Source organism: Lithobates pipiens, unplaced genomic scaffold, assembly GCF_037356315.1.
Source record: "Lithobates pipiens isolate NorthernLeopardFrog02 unplaced genomic scaffold, aLitPip1_a1.2 Scaffold_8, whole genome shotgun sequence".
Taxonomy (NCBI): domain Eukaryota; kingdom Metazoa; phylum Chordata; class Amphibia; order Anura; family Ranidae; genus Lithobates; species Lithobates pipiens.
The window spans coordinates 596,274,859-596,299,190 of NW_027507903.1; the positions used below are offsets into that span (position 1 = coordinate 596,274,859).

The 24,332-nt window shown below is 47.3% G+C and overlaps 1 protein-coding gene across 1 annotated transcript in view; it reads right to left on the bottom strand.

Annotated features, from left to right (window-relative positions):
• LOC143962295 (complement C3-like) overlaps positions 1 to 24,332 on the bottom strand; it is a 324,990-nt gene that overhangs the window by 119,846 nt on the left and 180,812 nt on the right. The window contains exon 21 of the mRNA XM_077471597.1: positions 14,223 to 14,298. Within this exon, the coding sequence (XP_077327723.1) occupies positions 14,223 to 14,298 (76 nt within the window). The remainder of the gene's footprint in view (positions 1 to 14,222; positions 14,299 to 24,332) is intronic.

Sequence of the window (24,332 nt, forward strand, 5' to 3'; positions counted from 1 at the left end):
GTCAATGGTAATTCCAGTTTCTTTATGAAGTGTTTGAGGGGGAAGGGACCTGACCTAGAGAAGAAGTGCCCAATCCGGTACAGCCCTTTGTCCAACCACCATTTAAATGCTGATATATTTTGGCCCAGAGGGAATGCCGGGTTATTGAACAGATGTGCTAGTGGAGTACAGGGAGATGTGATGGCTCTCAATTTGCTTGTCCTGTCCCAGAGGACTAGAGAGTGTGATAGGGTGGGCGCTAATATTGGGGGCCTCTCTTTTGGGGGCGACCACATTAGAAAGTCCAAAGTATGGCGTGGAGTTGCTTGTCTCTCTATCCCTACCCAGTCAGGTTTTTCAAACCTTGAGTATATTATCGAGATCTGAGATAACCTGGCTGCAACAAAATAGTGCTGGAGGTTGGGCAGACCGAGTCCTCCTTTCTTCCTATGATGATATAAAATGCTTTGGGGTATCCTGTATCCCTTCTTGCCCCAGACAAACTGAAGTATCTTACTCTGAAATGACTTTATATGACTTCTGATGACTGGGATGGGCAGGGAACGAAATAAGTATAGGAGTCTGGGCAGGAGGGTCATTTTGATAGAGTTAATCTTTCCTAACAAGGAGAGATTGTGACCGGCCCATGCGATGAGATCTGTGGAGAGCTTTTTGAACATAGCGGGATAATTGGCTTTGTAAAGGGATTCCATTTTAGGCGTTAAGTAAACCCCCAGATATTTGATGGCTGTGTCGTTCCATTCGAAGGGAAAGGATTGGCGCAGCTGGGCAACTGTTTGTGGGGGGAGAGAAATGTTCATGGCAAGGGATTTGTTATAGTTTACTACCAACTAGACATGTGCAGAGTAAAATATTTCGTTTCGGAATTTCGTTTTCGTCCGAAAACTTAATTTATTTAGTTACTCCCGAAATTCGTTTTTATTTATTTCGTTTTTCGTTCAAAAATTGCATTCGTTCGAAAATCCACATGAATTACAGTTGAATCTGTCTTTGAAGGCTTATGGTGTCTGTCGAATGTATAAAGAAGATTCGACGGAGCTAGTATATAGCATACTTTAGAACCCTATTAAAGTCTATGGGACTCCAACGTTCAAAATCTAAAATGCTAATTTTAAAGACTAATTTGCAAGTTACTGTCCTAAAAAGTGTTTGGGGACCTGGGTCCTGCCCCAGGGGACATGTATCAATGCAAAAAAAAGTTTTAAAAACGGACGTTTTTTTCGGGAGCAGTGATTTTAATAATGATTAAAGTGAAACAATAAAAGTGTAATATTCCTTTAAATTTCGTAGGGGGGTGTCTATAGTATGCCTGTGAAGGGGCGCATGTTTCTGGTGCTTAGAACTGTCCCTGCACAAAGTGTCATTTATGCAGGAAAAAAAGTCCTTTAAAATCACTTGCAGCTATTATGAATTGTCGGCACCTTAATACAGAGAACACTCATTGAAAGTCATTGATAAAAAAAAATAAAAAAAAAATAAAAAAGCGTGGGGGTCCCCCAAATTCAATTACCAGGCCTTTCAGGTGTGGTATGGATATTAAGGGGAACCCTGCCTCAAATTTAAGAAAAAATTTGACGTGGGGTTCCCCCTAAATATCCATAACCAGACCCTTCAGGTCTGGTATGGATATTAAGGGGAACCCCGCGTCAAATTTAAAAATAAATTGACGTGGGGGTCCCCCTAAAAATCCATACCAGACCCTTTATCCGAGCACGCAACCTGGCAGGTCGCAGGAAAAGAGGGGGGGACGAGAGAGCGCCCCCCCCTCCCTCCTGAACCGTACTAGGCCACATGCCCTCAACATTGGGAGGATGCTTTGGGGGTCTGTGACCCCTCAAAGCACCTTGTCCCCATGTTGATGAGGACAAGGGCCTCATCCCCACAACCCTGGCCGGTGGTTGTGGGGGTCTACGGGCGGGGGGCTTATCAGAATCTGGAAGCCCCCTTTAACAAGGGGACCCCAGATCCCACCCCCCCTGCTTGAAGTGGTAAGGGGGTACAAAAGTACCCCTACCATTTCACAAAGAAAGTGTAAAAAATAGTTAAATAAGACAAACACACTTTTGAAAAATTCCTTTATTAAAAAAATAAAAAAATAAAAAAAAAGATTCCAGCGGTGGTATTCCACTCTTGCTATCCAGCGACGGATGGTCATCTCTCCAGCGATGGCTCATCTGAATCAGCGAATACATCCTTCTTCTGTCTCCACGGAGAGGAGACACTGCAAGGATTCCGGCGGGCCTGACGTTTCTTATATACGGAGGGCGGGGCCTCCCGTCACCTGACCCCGCCCCCTCTGACGCAAGGGGAAACCCGGGGTTCCCCGTGACGTATGGGTGACCCCGCCCCCTCTGATGTAACGGAAACCTGCCTGTGTTACATCAGAGGGGTGCGGTGTCACCCATACGTCACGGGGAACCCCGGGTTTCCCCCTGCGTCAGAGGGGGGCGGGGTCAGGTGATGGGTGGCCCCGCCCTCCGTATATAAGAAACGTCAGGCCGCCGGAATCCTTGCAGTGTCTCCTCCGTGGAGACAGAAGAAGGATGGATTCGCTGCGCTGATTCAGATGAGCCATCGCTGGAGAGATGATCGTCCGTCGCTGGATAGCAAGAGTGGATTACCACCGCTGGATCTTTTTTTTATTTTATTTTTAATAAAGGAATTTTTCAAAAGTGTGTTTGTCTTATTTAACTATTTTTTACACTTTCTTTGTGAAATGGTAGGGGTACTTTTGTACCCCCTTACCATTTCAAAAAAGGGGGGGCCGGGATCTGAGGGTCCCCTTGTTAAAGGGGGCTTCCAGATTCTGATAAGCCCCCCGCCCACAGACCCTCACAACCAATGGCCAGGGTTGTGGGGATGAGGCCCTTGTCCTCATCAACATGGGGACAAGGTGCTTTGAGGGGTCACAGACCCCCAAAGCATCCTCCCAATGTTGAGGGCATGTGGCCTGGTACGGTTCAGAAGGGAGGGGGGGCGCTCTCTCGTTCCCCCCTCTTTTCCTGCGGCCTGCCAGGTTGCGTGCTCGGATAAAGGGTCTGGTATGGATTTTTAGGGGGACCCCACGTCAATTTTTTTTTTAATTTGACGCGGGGTTCCCCTTAATATCCATACCAGACCTGAAGGGTCTGGTTATGGATATTTAGGGGGAACCCCACGTCAAATTTTTTCTTAAATTTGAGGCAGGGTTTCCCTTAATATCCATACCAGACCTGAAGGGCCTGGTAATTGAATTTGGGGGACCCCCACGCTTTTTTTTAAATGTATTTATTTATTTTTTTCAATGACTTTCAATGAGTGTTCTCTGTATTACGGAGCCGACAATTCATAATAGCTGCGAGTGATTTTAAAGGACTTTTTTTCCTGCATAAATGACACTTTGTGCAGGGACAGTTCTAAGCACCAGAAACATGCGCCCCTTCACAGGCATACTATAGACACCCCCCCTACGAAATTTAAAGGAATATTACACTTTTATTGTTTCACTTTAATCATTATTAAAATCACTGCTCCCGAAAAAACGTCCGTTTTTAAAACTTTTTTTTGCATTGATACATGTCCCCTGGGGCAGGACCCGGGTCCCCAAACACTTTTTAGGACAGTAACTTGCAGAATCTTTTCTCTCTGTCAAATCTTTTTTCTCTGTCGAATATTTTCTCTAGATAATCTTGGACTAATAGAGGTAAGGTTAGGCACATTCGACCACAGGTTCTCTAGACACAGATTGTTATTGTCAGAGTCACATCGAATCTCCTATTCTATATCGAACTGTTGTAACAATGAAAATGAAAATAAAGCATTTATTTATGTCGGATCTTTCGTTTTTCGGATTCTGTGCTTTCGTTATCGTTTGTCAAAACGAAAACGAAAATAGCTGAAATTCGGACGAAAATGCATTCGGACGAAAACGAATGCACATGTCTACTAGCAACCCAGAGATCTTAGCAAATTCCCCAAGGGTGTGAAGAAGATTCGGAAGGGAGGTGATGGGGGAGGTGAGGAATAATAGGATGTCATCCGCGTATAACCCACATTTATGTGTTTGAGAGCCGCAGTTCACACCCTTAATATTTTGGTTTTCCCTCAATGAGATAGCTAGAGTTTTGATTGCCAGGGCAAATACCAGCGGGGAGAGTGGGCAACCCTGTCTGGTCCCCCTCGCAATCTGGATAGGTTCTGAGTAATGGCCCTGTAGCCTAATCCTAGCTTGGGGGGTAGAATAGAGGGATTTGATCAGCCCCAGGAATCTGTCTCTGAATCCCCACCTTTCTAAAAGTGAAAGGAGGTAGCCCCAAGAAACCAAGTCAAAGGCTTTTTTTAAGTCCAACGATAGGAGCATGCCCTCTTGTTTAGGACCGCCGTCCCAATTAGATTGTAGGATAGAAATAATATCAATGGCTCTTCTGATTTGGTCTGGCCCTTGCCTACCTGGTATGAATCCCACTTGATTTTTATTGACATATAAGGATATGAAGGAAGCCATTATGTTAGCTAGCATTTTAGTTAAGATCTTAAGGTCACAATTAATAAGAGAAAACGGACGATAATTGTCCACTACTTCCGGGTTCTTGTCTGGTTTGGGAATCACGGAGATAAAAGCCGAGTTCAGGAGCGGGTCAAGCGGATCCCCCTTTGTCTTGGAGTTACAAAATTTGGCCAGGTGTGGGGCTAAAGTGTTTGCGAAGGTTTTATAGTAGGGGTTGGATAAATCATCTGGTTCGGGGGCTGAATTGCATTTTAATCCCTTTATAGTGTCAAGGACTTCCGCTTCCAAGAAGGGAGCTTCAAGAATGTCCCTGTGTTCTTTGGAAATACGCAGGATGAGTAGTTTGTCTAGAAAGGAGTTGATGGCCTCATTATGGTTAGACATGGGCGCGGAGTAAAGGTTTGAGTAAAAGGATTGGAAGGCCTCCAGAATTTTCACTGGATTGGACGATAGGCCCGACCCTGGGATTCTTATAGGTGGCATATAGTGAGATCTTGGTCTGGGGGTTAGTTTGGAGGCGAGCATAGTGCCAATTTTATCTTTCTGTGTGTAGTATTTATTTTTACTCCATCTGATGTTTTTTTCCGACTGGGTCGTGAGGGCTACGTTAAGTTCCAATTTAATTTTATCTATTTGGGGAATGTTTTCTCTCAGGGGGTTTCTCTTATGTTTTGCTCTCAGAGCTGCATATTCCTTTTCTAGTCTATCGATGTCGGTGGATCGTTCTTTTTTCAAATGCGTGGCCAATCTTATGAATTCTCCCCTAATAAATGCCTTGTGCACCGCCCAAACTGTCTCCATAGATGTGTCTTTGGTCGTGTTCAGTTTAAAGTATTCCTCTAGAGCCTTTTCTATAATGGGGACCCTGCTAGGGTCTGTGAGGAGGGATTAATTCATAGTTTCATAGTTAGTAAGGTTGAATAAAGACACCAGTCCATCCAGTTCAACCTGAGTGAGTGTCTACAACTGTCCCCATCCCTGTACACTGCACACTCACACCAGTCCCTACCCTCAAGGAGCCCACAATCCTATGTCCCCATTCATATACTAGGGCCAATTTTTTGGACAGAAGCCAATTAACCCAACTGCATGTCTTTGGATTGTGGGAGGAAACCGGAGTACCTGGAGGAAACCCACACAGGCACAGGGAGAACATGCAAACTCTAGGCAGGTAGTGTCGTGGTTGGGATTTGAACCAGCGACCCTTCTTACTGCTAGGTGAGAGTGCTAACCACTACACCACAGTGCTGCCTAATTGAGTCTCCAGGGTTTAAAGCTCGGGGCAGGGTTCGTGAGGTGTATGTACATAATCACTATTGCATGGTCTGAGAGAACAGTGTCTCTGATCTGTGAACGCTCAGCAAAGGGAAGAAGATGATTTTGTATAAAAAGGTGGTCTATTCTTGCAAAAGTATTGTGGGGGGCTGAATAATGTGTGTAGTCCCTAGTGGTCGGATTCAGCTCCCTCCATGCATCCGTCAAGCCCTGGGAATGCAACAGTTTTGCTATTCTATGGCTGACTTTGCGTGGGCAAGTGAGCTGCTGTCCCAGGGGTTTAGTTCCGTCTAATTCCTGTTCAAATGCGATGTTCGAATCCCCGCCCAATATTACTTTTCCTTCTAGCATGAGGTTGAGGGTGTGGAAAAGGCTTGCAAAGAACTTGTCCTTTGTTTGGGGCATAGTATGATACTAGTGAGTGCATTTGGCCTTCTAACAAACCTTTTACCAATATAAATCTGCCTTCCTTGTCCCTGAAGACTGAGGTCATAGAGAAGCCGCAGTTCTTAGAGAGAAGGACCGCGACCCCCCTCATATTGTTTTCAGCGTTCGCAAGAAAAAAATTTGGATAATGAGTGTGTAGGAAGGACGGGCTGTACCGGATCGGGAAGTGGGTCTCCTGTAGCATTACAATATCTAATAGGAGGGATTTATAAAGGCTGAACAGTTTCTTACGTTTAAGGGGGGAATTTAGCCCTTGTACATTATGAGAGGCCAGCTTCAGTAGCTTAGGTGTGGTATTAGCCATGGGAGCAGAGGGAGATTTCTTTCGGTTCCGAGGGGGAACACCCCTGACTCAGTGGGGTTCGGGCTGTACAGTGTCACTTGGTGATGAGCATCTGTTAAGGATACAATTATTAGTATAGACAGTCTAGACAGCACATAGCAATTCAACTGGGGGGGGGGGGGGGGGGGGAGGGGAAGAGATAGAAAAAGTTCTCCCAAGAAAAGTGTCAGACTCCGGCGGGGAGAAAGAAACTCCGGAGTCTGAAATCTCCAAAAAGGATCGAACAATCTCCGAGAGTGAACTCTCGGAAATCCTAGCCCCTGAAACCCCGAGGCATTACAGGGGGTAGGCAAAGGCACATGTGTACCGCCCCGGACCAAGGGGTTCCTGAAAAGTAGATTAAAATGCTAATAAATCGGCAATTTATGAGTGTAAATTCTACCAGGGTGGTAAATAGTGCTATTGAAACATCACTTTTGAACTATTTATGCATACAACCCCAAAACTAAAATTAGTAGTAAAAAAAAGAAGAAAAAAAAAGCAAAGAAAAAAAAAACTTTTTGTAAAGTTCTCGGTCTGCTAGCAACGTAACGGGAACTAGTCCTGTAAATGTTCGGACCTCTTTAGTTAACAGACTGAGTCTCAGGAGTAGGCTTCCATGAACTCCTTAATCCGCTAGAACTCCTGCGGAACAAAACATAAGGATGAAAAAACAATAAAAAAAAAATGAAAAAAAAAATAATTTTAAATAAAAAAATAAACCTCAAAAGAAGGGGGGGGAGGGGGGTTCAGGACCCCTCAATTCGGGGGATATCTCTGAAATTGGGCTATCCAGAGAAAGTCAACAGAGAGTGGGTTGGGTTAAGCGACCATTCCCGAACGGGTATGTTGCAACCGGGGACCATTCCGTAAGATCTTCAGGTGTGGCCGGTGTCTCCAGAGCGTCTTGATTTGGGTTTGGACCAGAGTGGAATTGAAGGGCTGACTGGGGGCGGTCTTGTCGTAGAGCTTGAGGGTGCAGCAGTCGTGTCCATCCCTGCGTCTTGGGATATAATTTTCAAGCGAAGAAGGATTTGTTCTCCAGTAGGGAAGTTGGCAAAGGAGTAGTTTTGGCTCTTGTATGAGAACTTGACCGCAAAAGGGAATGCCCATTTATACTTGATGTCCTTCTGGACAAGGGCGGACAGTAGTGGTTTCAAGACACGTCTACGTTGAATGGTTGAAGGGGCAAGATCTGCAAAGATTTGAATTGCATGACCTTGGCACGTCACCTGGGTAGCGGACCGAGCCTGCTTCATCACTTCTTCTTTAACTGCGTAATGATGCGGTTTAACAATTATGTCTCTGGGAAGGCCGTATTTCCTGGGGGGGCCAGGGCTCTATGCGCTCTGTCCAATTCCAGGCGCTAAGGGTTGATGTTGGGCAATAGCGATTTGATCAGGTCTTGGGTCGCAGCAGTCACGTCCGTGATTGTTTCCGGTAACCCCCTGATCCTGAAGTTGTATCGCCTCGACCTGTTCTCAAGGTCGTCGATACGCGATAAAACTGTGTCCAGCTGATCCTGTATGGAGTGGATCATGTCAGAGTTCTGATTAGCAACTGCAGGCTGTAATGTCCAGTTTAGATTCTATTGTCTCTATTCTATGGCCAATGTTTTGTAGGTCCGATTTAATGTCACCTGTGATTTTTGCTGCTGTAGTGGCCAGGCCCCTTTCCAACAGCATTGATAGCTTAACAAAAAGATCTGTTGTGGATAGGTTTTGCTCCTGGGGAAGCTGTTCTGCTGTGGGGGGGGCCGGGAGAGAGGGCCTGAATGCATCTGTGGGAGAAAGGGCCTGGTCTGCCATGGTCAGTCCTATGAGAGACTCTGTGGAGGCCGGCGAGGGGGTTCCCAGCTGGGGGAAGTTCCCATGAAGGACAGGGGTGTAATTCAGGATGGCCGAGGAAAGAACTTGCCTGTGTTCTAAGTTTTTATCCACGCCGTGAGCATGAGGCTGCCTGTGTGCTTCGGCCGCGGTGGCCATCTTGGTACACCCTGCTCGGGAGGCCGCTTCAAATTGTGGCCCCAGATCACGTCTGGTTGCGGTGGCGGTCATCCGGGGGATCCCTGGATGTTCAGGTGGCAGAAACTGTGGAGGGTTACCTCCCTGGGTCGTGTTTGGCCGCTCTGTGAGCTCCGTTGGTCCGGTGGGGTGCGGAGGATCAGGCGCTAGCGGCCATCTTGGATCCCTCGTGCATGCGCACTGCGTGATACTTTTTTTATTTGCACTAACATATAATTTTTCATGGACGAGCTTTCGGGCTGTGTCCCCTTCTTCAAGGACAAAGCAGTACTGATTCACAAAAGTTTTAGCAGAAGCTAAAATGTTAAAACAAACATAAAAAAAAGGAAGGGACCCTCCTATCCAGGAAAGGAAAACCTTTGAACTAAGAATGATAATTAATTTTGAAACAAAAAATAATGGCCTGAATTTAGATTATTTATACTAAAGTTTTACGACCCCCCTCTGCGACTAACAACCCCCCACCCCCCCCCTTCCATTCCATAGCTCTCCCTCTGTCTTATCTCACTAACTCTGCTGTTATCTTTAGTGCCATTGATTTGTATGTGTGTTTTTTTTTCTCTCTCCTTTCCCTCAGAGATGTGTTTGTTTTTTTTTGTTTTTACATACTGCTTAAAAATGTGTAAATCAGTAATGCTTGGACCTTGAAGAAGGGGATACAACCCAAAAGCTTGTCCTGAAAAATTGTATGTTAGTGCAAATAAAAAAAGTATCACGGAAAAGAAAGAGAAAAACAAACACATACAAATCAATAGTATGGCAATGTTAATAAAACTATCAGCAAGTGAGATAAGACAGAGGGAGAGCTATAGACTGGAGGGGGGGGGGGGGGGGTGATAGTCACAGAGGGGGTCATAAAAATGTAGTATAGTGGGTGAGGAAACCAATATCTCAATTTAGGCCATTGTTTTTTGTGTCAAAAAAAGTATCATTCTTAGCTCAAACGTTTTCCTTTCCTGGATAGTTCTGAAATTCCCTTTAAGAACTAAAACATTGAGGTCTTCTATAGTGTGGTCCAGTTGTGAGAAATTATGTCCCACAGGTGTGTAGAAACTGTCTTCTTTATGTTCCTTGATGGTATGTCTGTGCAAATTCATCTTCACTTGTAACTTCCGTCCTGTTTCGCAAACATAAGATCCTTTGCTACACCTGTTGCATTGGATGAGGTACAGAACATTACTGGAGGTACAGCTGTATGCCGGGCCGGACTGGGAATAAAAACCAGCCCTGGAAAAAATTTCATACCAGCCCAACAGCATAACGTCATTATTTTCTTGTTCATGAAAAGGAAAACCATACATTTTAAAACACATTTGATGAAGAGTGTATAGATATGAAAGATATGAAATCACATAGGGATATATATATATATATATATATATATATATATATATATATATATATATATACAAATTCCAGTTAAAAGTGGTAAGTGGGCAATCATCAAGGGGGACCCCAGGAACTCAGAACGTGGGGGGGGTGGAACCACCTTCCACAGAAAGAATACACTAAGGTAAGAGGGGTGGGTGCCCACCAAATGCAGCTTTACTCTGCCCATGAATGCAGTCTGACTGTGCCCACAAATGCGGCCTCACCATTCCCACCATTGCAGCCTTACTGTGCCCATTATTGCAGCCTCACTGTGCCCATCAAATGCAGCTTTACTGTGCCGTGAATGCAGCCTCACTGTGTCCATGAATGCAGCCCCTCTTGTGCCCTATGTCCCAGTCTGCAGTCCCTGTCTGTGGGAAGGTGTGTTGTTGATGCTCGGTACGGTACCTGGCATGCCAGCAGGATATCCATGACGGGCAGCAGCAGGCAGGGTCTGTTCTCGTTTTGGATGGGGATGGTGCTCCTTCCAGAGGATCTGTTTGCTGTGAGATTAAGTGGTCCCTGGCCACCTGCGCCTTCAGCCGTCCTCATTTTCTGGCCCCAGTCAGCCTGTCCTCTGGTCCTGGGGAAGTGGAGAGCACTGGGTGGGAGCTGGAGAGAAGGGGGAGTAGAGAGTCCTGACAGGGTTGGAGAACACATGGATAGGGGCAAAGAGCAGGGGGTAGTGGAGATCACAGGGGTGAGAACGCTGGGGGGGGGGACTTGAGAGTACTGGGGGGGGCCAAAAAGAACAGGGGTGGAGAACATGGTAGGCTGAGAGCACTGAGGGGGCTAAGAGTGTGGGGTGGCGAAGAGCACTGGGGGGCAGAAAAACAGGGGTGGAGGGCACGGGGGCTGGAGAGTACTGGGGGGTACAAAGAGTAGGGGAGAGTGGAGAGCAATGGGGGGGAGCTTGAGAGCACCAGTGGGGGCCAGAAAAAACAGGGGGAAAAGCATGGGGGACTGGAGAGCATTATGGGAGGTGGAGAGCATTGGCAGGGTTGGAGAGCACATGGGTGGGGGCAAAGTGCAGGGGGGAGTGGAGAGTACAGGGGTGGGGAGTGGAGAGTGCTGGGGGGAGCCAAAAAGAACAGGAGTGGAGAGCATGGGGGTAGAGAGCACTGGGGGGGGCTGGAGAGCAATGGGTGGAGCTTGAGAGCACCAGGGGGGCAGAAAGAACAGACGTGGGGAGAATGGAGGGCTGGAGAGCAATGGGGTGGGGGCTGGAGAGTGATGGGGAGAGCTGGAGAGCACTGGGGGGGGGGTGAGAAAGAACAGGAGGTGAGAGCACTGGGGGGAAAAGAACAGGGGGAGAGCACTGGGGGAGTGGAGAGCACTGGGGGGGAAAGAACAAGGGGGAGCACTGGGGGAGTGGAGAGCACTGGGGGGAGAACAGGGGGGGCACTGGGGGGAGTGGAGAGCACTGGGGGGAGTGAAGAGCATGGGGGGAGGAGCGCGCTGGGGGAGTGGAGCGCACTGGGGGGGAAGAACAGGGGGGAGAGCACTGGGGGGAGTGAAGAGCACGGAGGGAGGAGCGCACTGGGGGGAGTGAAGAGCACGGGGGGAGGAGCGCACTGGGGGGAGTGGAGCGCACTGGGGGGAAGAACAGGGGGAGAGCACTGGGAGGAGTGGAGAGCACTGGGGAGGGGGGGGGGGGGGAACAGGGGGGAGAGCACTGGGGGAAGTGAAGAGAACTGGGGGGTGAACAGGGGGGAGAGCACTGGGGGCAGTGAAGAGCACTGGGGGGAGAGCACTGGGGAGAGTGGAGAGCACTGGGGGGGGTGAAGAGCCCTGGGGGGGTGAAGAGCACTGGGGGGGTGAAGAGCACTGGGGGGGGTGAAGAGCACTGGGGGGTGAAGAGCACTGGGGGGGATAGCACTGGGGGAGAGCGGGGGGGGTGAAGAGCACGGGGGGGTGAAGAGCACTGGGATGGTGGCTAGAGAAGGATGGGGAGAACTGGAGAGCAGGTTGGGGGGGGGCAGAAAGAACAGGGGTGGAGAGAACTGTGGGGGGGGGGGGCTGGAGAGTGTGGTGGGGGAGGAGAGTACTGGGGGGGCAGGGAGCACAAGGTGAACTGGGGGGCAGTAAAAGAAGTTGGATAGGAGGATCAGCAGGGGGGCTGCATATAGAGGAAATTAGCTTTCTACTGTATATTCCTCCATGCAGCCGCTGAATGCTTGATTCTCCTCTCCCTCCTGCAAGCATTCAGCGACTGCATGGAGGAATATAGAAAGATCATTTCCTCTATATGCAGCCCCCTGCTGAACCTCCTATCCAGGCACACAGGGCGGGCTGTACGGGCAGCATCTAAGCCTCTTGATCACAGCGTTGGCTGGCAGTGGCTCTGTGTTCGGCGGCCGCTCTGTAACATGACCCCGCCCCCTCAGACCGGCTCATGTGATAGGTGGAACGTTGATTCTATCTACTATCACACGAGCTGGTCTGGGGGGACAGGGCCATGTTACAGAGCGGCGGCTGAACACAGAACCAGCCAGCGCTGTGATGCGCAGTAGAGAGCGGGGGATGCTGCCGCAACTAAAAGCGGCCCCAGGGCAGGCGGCCTACCGGGAAATCTCCCGGTATCCCGGTAGGCCAGTCCGGCCCTGGCTGTATGATCCCGTGATATTGAAGGTCCCATTTGTGTGTGTGACACTTTTGGATAGATTGATCTGTTTGCATAGTTTGCAGCGCTTTTTATTGCAGGGTTTGCTTCCATTATTTGTGACTTCATAAATCAGAGTGAAGTTTCCTGCTGATTAGTTTATGTCTGATGTTGGGTGGTTGTCTGAAAACCAATAATGGGGGTTGTTGTAATATTTTTTTCAGAGTTTCATCCTCTGTTATAATGGGTTTTAAATCTTTGATTATCTTTTTGATCAATTCTAGTGCTGGGTTGTATGTGGCGACTAGAGGTACTCAGTTGTTTGTTTTCTCTGTGTATTGGAGGAGATTTTCTCTTTGGGTTTTTAAGGCTGTGTTTATGCTATTGTTGATGGTTTTGTCTTTGTAGCCTTTCTTATGGAAGGAGTCTGCCAGTGTTCTGAGATGTTTATCTCGGTCTACTGGCTCCTCTCCCTAGTGCTCTCCATCCACCGTGCTCCCCAGCTCCTGTGCTCTCCATCCCCATTCTCTTTGACCCCCCAGTGCTCTCTGGCTCCCCCAGTGCTCTATGCCCCCACACCAGTGCTCTCTGCTCCACCAATGCTCTCTCGCTCCCCCAGTGCTCTCCAGCTCCCCCATACTCTCTGCCCCCCCTGCTCTACACCCCCTCAGTGCTCTCTGCCTCACTCCAATGCTATCCGACATCCTTGTGCTCTCTCTCGTCTCCCTCACCCCCCGCAGTTCTGCAAGGTTCCAGTCTCCTTTCTCCCGCCAGCTGCTGCAGGTGATCTGTAAGGATGGAGAGTGGGGAGGGGACCATGGACTGCTCAGTCTAAAATACCTGGACCCATTTTTTTGTCCCAGTCGGAGCCTGGTGGGGAAGGTGAGAAGCATCGGCAGCAAGGAACAATATCCCTGGAGGGAGAAGAGCTCTGAAGACTTCCCAGGACCAGAGGACAGGCTGACTGGGGCCCAGAAACCAAAGACGGGCAGAAGGTGCTGGTGACCAGGGACCACTCAATCACACAGCAAACAGATCCTCTGCAAGGAGGAGAACACTGTCCCCACCCAGAACAAGAATGGACCCTGCATGCTGTGCTGGCCATCATGAACATCCTGCTGGCTTGGAAGGTACTGTAACAAGCATCACACCAACCTTGGGGCACAGGAGTGGCTGCAGACAGGGTCAGGGCTAGGGATCTCTCTATCACCCCTCTCTCTTTCTCACCTTCCCTTCTCTCCCCCCCCCCCCCGTCCTCTGGCATTGGCTACATATGTCTGATGGGTGCCCTGGAAGTGGTGCTGATCCCCTGTGTGCTAGATCTGTGCATCTTTTTGCAGACATTTTTCTTACTGGAATTATTTTTCCCATTATGGGTGTGAGTGGGGCCTCATGTCTAAGGACTCACAAAGCCTAGAGCCGCCTCTGCCCATGTGGATCAAGCAACCTTTAGTGTTCACCATGTAATAGGGCAGTTTCTCCCCAGAACCTAGTGGAGAGCACTGTAGTATCGGTGCCTACTACAGCGTTTTCCAACTTCCATGAGGATTCCACGGGTATAGCACATACAGGACATACTTATATTGGACCAAGCTGGACCACTGTAACATGGTACAAATTGCCAGAAATTTAATCATCTTTAATGCTATTGTTTGCATGCTGCATTTCTAATGTAATAGGTATGCTTGTAATTACCAGGTTCCTTTGGGTGACCCCTGAAGAGCGGTATATGATCCATCTGCAGCCCGATATTGTAACTGCCAGACATAACCTGAAGTGAAATTAAAAAGACAGAAATAATGAGACAAACAGGTAAAGAAAATGTGTGTGATTTAGAGTATATACTGTATACACTGCTCAAAAAAAATTAAAGGAACACTTTTTGATTACAGTATAGCATCAAGTCAATTAAACTTCTGGGATATTGATCTGGCCAGTTAAGTAGAAGAGAGGGGGTTGTTAGTTTCCGCTGCTCTGGTATTGAAATTAACAACAGGTGCACTAGATGGGCAAAAATGAGACGACCTCCAAAACAGTAATGGTTTTATAGGTGGCATTTTTTTCCCCTGCTCAGCTTTTTTGACAGTTTTTTTACTAGTTTTGCATTTGGCTAGGGTCAGTGTCACTACTGATAGCACGAGGCAATGCCTGGACCCTATAGCAGTGGTTTATTTAGGTTTTGTGCAGCCCTAGGCCTAAATTTGGGCACCCCCTAATTTAAATACCTGTCATCTGTAAACCACACCCCTTCCTCTTAAAGTGGTAGTAAACCCTGTACTACCACTTGAACCTACAGGCAAGCCTATAGTAAGGCTTACCTGTAGGTACTGTGAATATCTCCTAAACTTGCACCGTTTAGGAGATATTCAGAGTGCATGCAACCGATGACACCATCGCATGTGCATGTGCTCTGCAGGTCCGGCTTACAGTGCTGGACCTTCAAAGCCTGTGGCAGAAATGGCGGCTCCCGCACGGATGAGCAGGAGTGACGTCATTGCGCCCCTGGCCGCTCATGTAGCCAGAGGCTGGGAACCTGGAATGAAGACCAGGAAAAGATGTCAGCCGTTTCAGCGGTGACATCGCGGTACTGTAGGGCTTCAATCTAGGGTAAGTTTCTCATATTGTGCTAGCAAAAAAGATATTTCTCCATTTACATGAAAGTCAGTTTAATAAAACCCAGCATAGGGTTTCTTCTTTACAGTGTAAGGGGGAACTCTGTGGACCCCAATGTAAAGCAGAACTCTGATAATTCTTATGTAAAAGGGACTGCCACAGACTCTGGTGTAAAGGGAAATTCTGATGTAAGTAGGTCTCTGGTAACAACAGCCCTTTCTTTACATGAGTCCACAGAGCTCCCCCTTATATCACAGCCCACAGGGACTGCGGGCATGGCACAAGGGACAGTCAGAGAATGCAGACATGGCACAAGAGATGGTCAGAAACTGCAGGCATGGCACAAGGGACAATCAGAGACTGCGGGCAGGGCACAAGGGATGGTCAGAGTCTGTGGGCATGGCATTAGAAATGGTCAAAGACTGCGGGAGTGGGACAAGGGATGGTCACAGACTGTGGGTATGGCTTAAGGGACGGTCAGAGACTGCGGGCATGGCACAAGGAGATGGTCAGAGACTGCGGACATGGCACGCGGGATGGTCAGACTGTGGGCATGGCATAAGGGATGGTCAGAGACTGCAGGCATGGCACAAGGGACGGTCAGAGACTGCGGGCATGACACAAGGGACGGTCAGAAGCTGCGGGCATGGCAAAAGGGACAGTCAAAGACTGCGGGCAGGGCACAAGGGATGGTCAGAGTCTGAGGGCACGGCATTAGGGATGGTCAGAGACTGTGGGCGTGGCACAAGGGATGGTCACAGACTGCGGGCATGGCTTAGGGCACGGTCAGAGACTGCGGGCATGGCACAAGGGACGGTCAGAGACTGTAGGCATGGCACAAGGGATGGTCAGAGACTGCGGGCATGGCACAAGGGACAGTCAAAGACTGTGAGCATGGCACAAGGGATGGTTAGAGACTGCGGGCATGGCACATGGGACCGCTGTTGAATATTGCTCAGTGTATAGCATGTGCCAAAAATTTCTATAAAAAGTGTAAGCGCGGTGCTAAAAAATATGCATCAATACGTACAAGTACAGTATCTCACAAAAGTGAGTACACCCCTCACATTTTTGTAAATATTTTACTTTATCTTTTCATGTAACAACACTGAAGAAATTACACTTTGCTACAATGTAAAGTAGTGAATGTACAGCTTGTATAACAGTGTCAATTTACTGTCCCCTCAAAATAACTCACACAGCCATTAATGTCTAAACCGCTTGCAACAAAAGTGAGTACACCACTAGGTGAGAATGTCCAAATTGGGCCCAAAGTGTCAATATTTTGTGTGGCCACCATTATTTTCCAGCACTGCCTTAATCCACTTGGGCATGGAGTTCACCAGAGCTTCACAGGTAGCCACTTGAGTCCTCTTCCACTTCTTCATGATGAAATCTTGCGCTCCTCCAGCTTCGGTTTGAGGCTACCCCACAGATGCTCAATAAGGTTTAGGTCTGGAGACATGCTTGGCCAGTCCATCACCTTTACCCCCCAGCTTCTTTAGCAAGGCAGCGGTCCTCTTGGAGGGGTGTTTGGGGTCATTATCCTGTTGGACTACTGCCCTGTGGCCCAGTCTCCGAAGGGAGGGGATCATGCTCTGCTTCAGTATATTACAGGACATGTTGGCATTCATGGCTCCCTCAATGAACTGTAGCTCACCAGTGCTGGCAGCACTCATGCAGCCCCAGACCATGACACTCCCACCACCATGCTTAACTGTAGGCAAGACACACTTGTCTTTGTATTCCTCACCTGGTTGCCGCCACACACGTTTGATACCATCTGAACCAAATAAGTTTATCTTGGTTTCATCAGATCACAGGACATGGTTCCAGTAATCCATCTCCTTAGTCGGCTTGTCTTCAGCAAACTGTTTGCGGGTTTTCTTGTGCATCATCTTTAGAAGAGGATTCCTTCTGGGACGACAACCATGCAGACCAATTTGATGCAGTGTGTGGCGTTTGGTATGAGCACTGACAGGCTGACCCCCCCCCACCTCCTCAACCTCTGCAGCAATGCTGGAAGCACTCATAAGTCAATTTCTCAAAGATAACCTCTGGATATGACGCTGAGCACATGCACTCAACTTTTTTGGTCGACCATAGTGAGGCCTGTTCTGAGTGGAACCTGTCCTGTTAAACTGCTGTATGGTCTTGGCCACGTGCTGCAGCTCAGTTTCAGGGTCTTGGCAATCTTCCTATAGCCTAGGCCAGTGATGGCGAACCTTGGCACCCCACATGTTTTAGAACTACATTTCCCATGATGCACAGGCACTCTGTAGTGTAGCTGAGCATCATGGGAAATGTAGTTCTGAAACTTCTGGAGTGCCAAGGTTCACCATCACTGGCCTAGGCCATCTTTATGTAGAGCAAAAATTCTTTTTTCAGACCCTCAGAGAGTTCTTTGCCATGAGGTACCATGTTGAACTTCCAATGACCAGTATGAGAGAGTGAGAGCGATAACACCAAATTTACCACACCTGCTCCCCATTCAGCGCGCCGCCCGTACCCCAGGAAGAAGTCATTTTTGACGAAACGACGTAGGCTGAGTGGCGTACTGACTTCACCGCCATTCAACGTTGACCAGGAAGGGCGGGCAGTGTAAATAGGAGAGAGCCGGCCGGCTCGAGATTATACACATGCTTGTATTCAGCTGGAAATCTGTGAGTTTGTTACTTTATTTTATTACGTTCGGATTAAAATTTTATATGGAATTACGCTATGGGAGCCTTTCTCTTTTTTCTTAATAAAGGATTATGGTGGAACGTGAGTCGCTCTGAGAAAGGGGTACAGGAGTTGGAGACGCCAGCAGAGACTATTGAAGGGACCAGGAGCGATCGTTTTGTTTTCAAGCTTGTATGATCTCCCTAAAAAGAGATCTTGTCAGCTGGTAAGCCTTACTGGATCTGGTGGTGGATGAACCTCTCTCTCTGGGCGCACCTGCTATACATCTGAAGGGTGTTTTATGGAGTCACTTTAATGGACTGAAATTCATCTCTTTGTGTCTCTCTCCCTTTTTTGGACTGTTTATGTGTTTTAATTTTGAGTAATTTTTGCACTTTTTTATAGTCACATACACTTTTCAATATTTAACTACTACAGCCCTGGACCAATAAACACCTTAAGGACCAGAGGTCTTTTTACAATTTCGCACTGCGCTGCTTTAACTGGTAATTGCGCGGTCATGCAATATTGCACCCAAACGAAATTTGCGTCCTTTTCTTCCCACAAATAGAGCTTTCTTTTGATGGTATTTGATTGCCTCTGCGATTTTTATTTTTTGCGATATAAATGGAAAAAGAGCGAAAATTAAAAAAAAAAAAAAAAAAAGATATTTTCTTCTTTTTGTTATAAGAAAAATCGAATAAACTAAATTTTAGTCATACATTGAGGGCAAAATGTATTCAGCCACATGTCTTTAGTAAAAAAAATGTCAATAAGCGTATATTTATAAGTTATAGCGTCTACAAACTAGAGTACATTTTCTGGAATTTACACAGCTTTTAATTTATGACTGCCCATCTCATTTCTTGAGGTGCTAAAATGGCAGGGCAGTACAAACCCCCCCCCCCCCCCCCCCAAATGACCCCATTTTGGAAAGTAGACACCCCAAGGAAATTGCTGATGGGTATGTTGAGCCCATTGAATATTTTTTTTTTTTGTCCTAAGGGATTGAATAATGACAAAATTTTACAAAAAGTTGTCACTAAATTATATATTGCTCACACATGCCATGGTTATATGTGGAATTGCACCCCAAAATACATTTTGCTGCTTCTCCTGAGTACGGGGATACCACATGTGTGGGACTTTTTTGGAGCCTAGCCGCGTACGGGACCCCGAAATCCAAGCACCGCCTTCAGGATTTCTAAGGGCATACATTTTTTATTTTACTCCTCACTACCTATCACTACCTATTACAGTTTTGAAGGCCATAAAATGCCAAAATAGCACAAAACCCCCACAAATGACCCCATTTTGGAAAGTAGACACCCCAAGCTATTTACTGAGAGGCATGTTGAGTCCATGGAATATTTTATATTTTGCCACAAGTTGCGGGAATAGTACAAACTATTGCACCCCAAAATACATTCTGCTGCTTCTCCTGAGTACAGGGATACCACATCTGTGGGACTTTTTGGGAGCCTAGCCGCGTACAGGACCCCGAAATCCAAGCACCGCCTTCAGGATTTCTAAGGGCATTCATTTTTTATTTCACTCCTCACTACCTATCACAGTTTTGAAGGCCATAAAATGCCAAGATGGCACAAAACCCCCCCAAATGACCCCATTTTGGAAAGTAGACACCCCAAGCTATTTGCTGAGGGGCATGTTGAGACCATTGAATATTTTTTTTTTGGTTCCAAGGGATTGAATAATGACAAAAAATAAAAATATTTTTTTTTTTTACAAAAAGTTGTCACTAAATTATATATTGCTCACACAGGCCATGGTTATATGTGGAATTGTACCCCAAAATAAATTTTGCTGCTTCTCCTGAGTATGGGGATACCACATGTGTGGGACTTTTTGGGAGCCTAGCTGCGTACGGGGCCCCAAAAACCAATCGCCACCTTCTGGATTTCTAAGGGCGCAAATTTTTGATTTCACTCCTCACTACCTATTACAGTTTCGAAGGCCATAAAATGCCAAAATAGCACAAAACCCCCCCAAATTACCCCATTTTGGAAAGTAAACACCCCAAGCTATTTGCTGAGAGTCATGTTGTCTGAACGAAAAAAAGAGATTGATCGGTGGGTATGCCCACCATTAGAATACCTCCCTTCATCCACCCACTTCTAATGATGGACATACATGCACTATTTATATATGCCGAAGCATGGGGGCATCCTCCCGCAAAAAAGTTATGCCGCGTACACACGGTCGAACTTTTCCACGGGCAAGCATGCATTGGAATTTCGACCGTATGTACGCGGCATTAGGAGCAAAATCGCTCCTCCACCCCTTATGCCCCCATGCTTCGGCATATATGCTCTTTTTTTTTAACTGTAGTGGTGAAATCACCTCCTACAGCGTTGGAGTCGCGGCTTTATGCATCGTGGGAGCAAACGCTGTTGCTGTCAAGATAAATAAATCCACGCTGCAACTGAATGGCGTACCTGCTAAGCAAATTATGGTTAACGTTAAAACAAAGTAACATTACAGTATAACAGTAAAACCTTACCATACCATACCTGCAAAGCAAATGGCAAAAAAAACAGTAAAAAAATAAAACATTTTTTAACACAACCTGTGCCTAAAATATATATATGCCGAAGCATGGGGGCATCCTCCCGCAAAAAAGTTATGCCGCGTACATACGTTCAAACTTTTCCACGGGCAAGCCCTCCGTCTGAATTTTGACCATATGTACATGGCATTAGGAGCAAAATCGCTCCTCCACCCCTTATGCCCACATGCTTCGGCATATATGCTCTTTTTTAACTAACTGTGGTGGTGAAATCACCTCCTACAGCACTAGAGTCACGGCTTTATGTATCGTGGGAGAAAACGCTGTTGCTGTAAAGATAAATAAATCCACGCTGCAGCTGAATGGCGTACCTGAAAACATGAAAAATGGTTAACAATAAAACACAGTAAACAGTAAAGTATAAAAAATTAGAGAGAAGAGAGAGAGAGAGAGAGAACAATAAAACGACAACTATTGGTTTTTATATTTTATATTTTTTTTTTGTTTTTTTTTATTTTACTTTTTTTTTTTAATACACTTTTTTTTTAACTGTAAACTGTAACAACTGTAACATTTTGGGTCTCTCAAAATGCGATGGCATCTTGGGAGACTCTGTGTTAGTGTGCCTAGCCTGTGAAATGCTGTACCCTACGCTAATACTTCACTAGTGTGTGGTAGCGTTCAAAACACTCACCAAGGCAAAGACCAGGATTGCCAGGACAGCGTGGACAATAACAACGGGTGTCACGCCTAAATCCGCGCTTGGTACAGACACAACATCTTTTTTGGGGGGCTCGTTGGGTAGGGGTACTCGGGATGGCATAAGAATAATGCCTCTCATGCAGCCGGCTTACTGCATTTGGTTGGGAATGGTGAGGTGCAGAACCGTCTGGATACAGAAGCTCTGTGACAACCTCTCTTTGTAAGAAAAGAAAGGTTAAAGTCCCGCCTGAAGTTTTGTATAGCACAAAAGCATTCAGCAAAGCCAATTGAAATAAGTAAGCAGAGACTTTTTTGTACCAGCGTCTGGCCTTACGGGAAGCTAGATACGGCGCCAACAACTGGTCATTGAGGTCCACCCCTCCCATATTTTTGTTATATTCGTGGACACAGAGGGGTTTCTCCACAATACCAGTCGCCGTAGAAATTTGGACCGTCGTGTCTGCATGAAGGGAGGTAAGAAAGAAAACATTCTTATTATCCCTCCACTTCATAGCAAGCAAATTATTACACCGATAGCAGGCTCTCTCCCCCAGCCTAAGACGGGAATCTACAAGCCGCTGGGGAAAGCCCCGGCAATTAGGTCGCACGGTGCCACATGCTCCAATCTGATTATCAAACAAGTGACTAAACAGTGGCACGCTGGTGTAATAATTGTCCACGTACAAGTAGTACCCCTTTCCGAATAAGGGTGACACCAATTTCCACACTATCTTGCCAGCGCTTCCTATGTAGTCAGGGCAGTTCTCCGGCTCTACGTAACTATCTTTACCCTCATAAACCATAAAGCTCCATGCATAGCCTGTGGCCCTGTCACAGCACTTATAGAGCTTGACCCCGTATCTGGTACGCTTGTTGGGAATGTACTGTTTGAATGACAAGCGACCAGTAAACTTAATCAGGGACTCATCAACACAGACAACTTTTTGGGGAGTAAACAAGTCTGCAAAACGTTGGTTGAAGTGGTTTATGAGGGGCCGAATTTTGTAGAGCCGATCGTATTCAGGGTCTCCACGATGACGACAAAGTTCATTGTCACTGAAGTGCATGAACCGCAAGATCTGCTCATATCGTTTCCTGGACATGGAGTTAGAGAACACGGGCATGTGGTCAGTCGGATGCGTGGACCAATAAGCCCGCAACGTCATGAATTTATGTGTGCCCATGTTGAGGGAAAGGCCCAGAAAGCTCTTTAAATTCGGAAACCGTAACTGGTTTCCAATCTCTGGCAAGGGAAGGCAACTGGGGATTAGCGGCGATGTGTTGAGCAGCATATAAATTGGTTTGGTCCACAATAGATCTATAGAGATCTTCCGTGAAATACAGAGAATAAAAATCAAGTGGCGTAAAATCATCTGTATCCACCTGAATACCGGGTTGGGCAGTGAATGGGGGAAGTACTGGTGCTGCAGAAGTGGCGGGCACCCAATCAGGATTGGCGAATTCTGCAGGAAGGGCACTATGGGAACGACGGGCCTGTCTTAGTCTTCTTCTTGGTGGCAGCGGGACACTACTTGTGCTTGCCACCTCGCCAGCTTGAACTGCACTTATGGGACTCGCCACGTCACCACGTGATACTGCAGTGCTGGATGTACGTCCAGGGTGTACTAGGCCGCTGGTGCTTGCCAGTTCACCAAAAGGATGAGTGGCGCTAGTACTGGCTCTATACTCCATACGAGGGACTTGCCGTTCCTGCACCTCAACAACATCAGAAGATCGGGGTCGGATACGCCTGACGTTAGCAGGGACCTCTTCTTCGTCGTCAGAGCTACCTGACATGGAGGCGCTGTCCTCTACAGGTTCGTATTCTGAGCCTGAATCTGACAGATCAGTGTCTTCCTCTTCGCTATCTGTCATGCTCAGAAACGTGTAGGCCTCTTCACTAGTGTACCTTCGCTTTGCCATTTTGGGCTCTAAATTTAGGGGTACACCTAGCCTGTCAGCGACTGTATAAAACGCTACAAAAAAAACTGTTAGCGATCGCAGGGATCAAGCCTGACTCTGTGAATGCTGCAGTTATGTGTGTTGTGTTTGTGACAGTGATCGATCGATACTGCACTTGGGTGGGCTGGGCTGGGCGGAGGGGCAAAACGCAGGTGCTAGCAGGTATCTGGATTGATCCTGCTAACAATGCGTTTTTTTAGAACCCTAAATTGCTGGGCACGCTAGTATAGATCTGATCAGATCAGATATTGATCTGTTCGGATACTATACCACTAAGGGAGGTGTATGCTTTGCGCGTGGGTGTTAGCGGTACTGGCACTAACCTAGCACTGCCTGGGGCAACGCAGACCTTTTCTGACCCTAAAACCGAATTGATATCACCCGCCGGGTGATCAGGGGGTTAAACCTTTATTAGGTAATAAATGGCGGGTGCCCTGATGCTATAAAAAGCGAACTACCTAACCAGCGTCACCCATAACACTTATACGGTGAACACTGGTGAAAGGGTTAACTAAGGGCAATCAGGGGGTTAAAACCTTTATTGTGTATTTATATGGGGGTACCTGAAGCTTTATAAAAACCTGACGGGGAACCTAAATAACTAACTGGCTAACCAGCGTCACCAGTGACACTTATACAGAGATCGCTGGTGAAAGGGTTAACTCTAGGGGCAATTAAGGGGTTAAAACCTTTATTAGGTTATATATCGGGGTACCTAACGCTATAAAAACCTGGCGTTGAACCTAAAAAAAAACTAGCTTCCTAGCGGGACCAGTGACACTAATGCAGCGATCAGAAAAACGATCGCTTAGTGACACTGGTAAAAGGGGGTGAAAGGGTTAACTGGGAGGGCAATCAAGGGGTTAAACCTTTATTAGGGGGGTAGGGGGCTACCCTGGACCTAAAGGGGCCTAACACTAGCTGCCCTGACACTTTTTACAGTCACAACTGACACTAAATGCAGTGATCAGTAAATAAATGAACACTGCAATTAGTGACACTGTGACTGGGGGGGGGGGGGGGGCGGGGGCCGATCGGGGGGGGTGATCGGGCGGTGACTGGGGTGAAATGTGTGCCTATGTGTACCTATGTGTCAGTGGACTGTTGGTGTACTTACTTGTATGTCTTCACTCCACGCTGTCCGGTCAAAAAGACCGCCACGAGGAGTGTGACATCACTTCTTCCTTCCTGTGTTTACATTTTCACAGGGGAGGAAGCTTCTCATTGGCCAGGAGCGATCAAGAAGGGATGGCCAGAAACCAACAGCCATCCCCTCATCACGGATCACTCCTGCAGCGAACCGGACCGCCGTATCCAGTGGGAGGGCGTCTGATCGG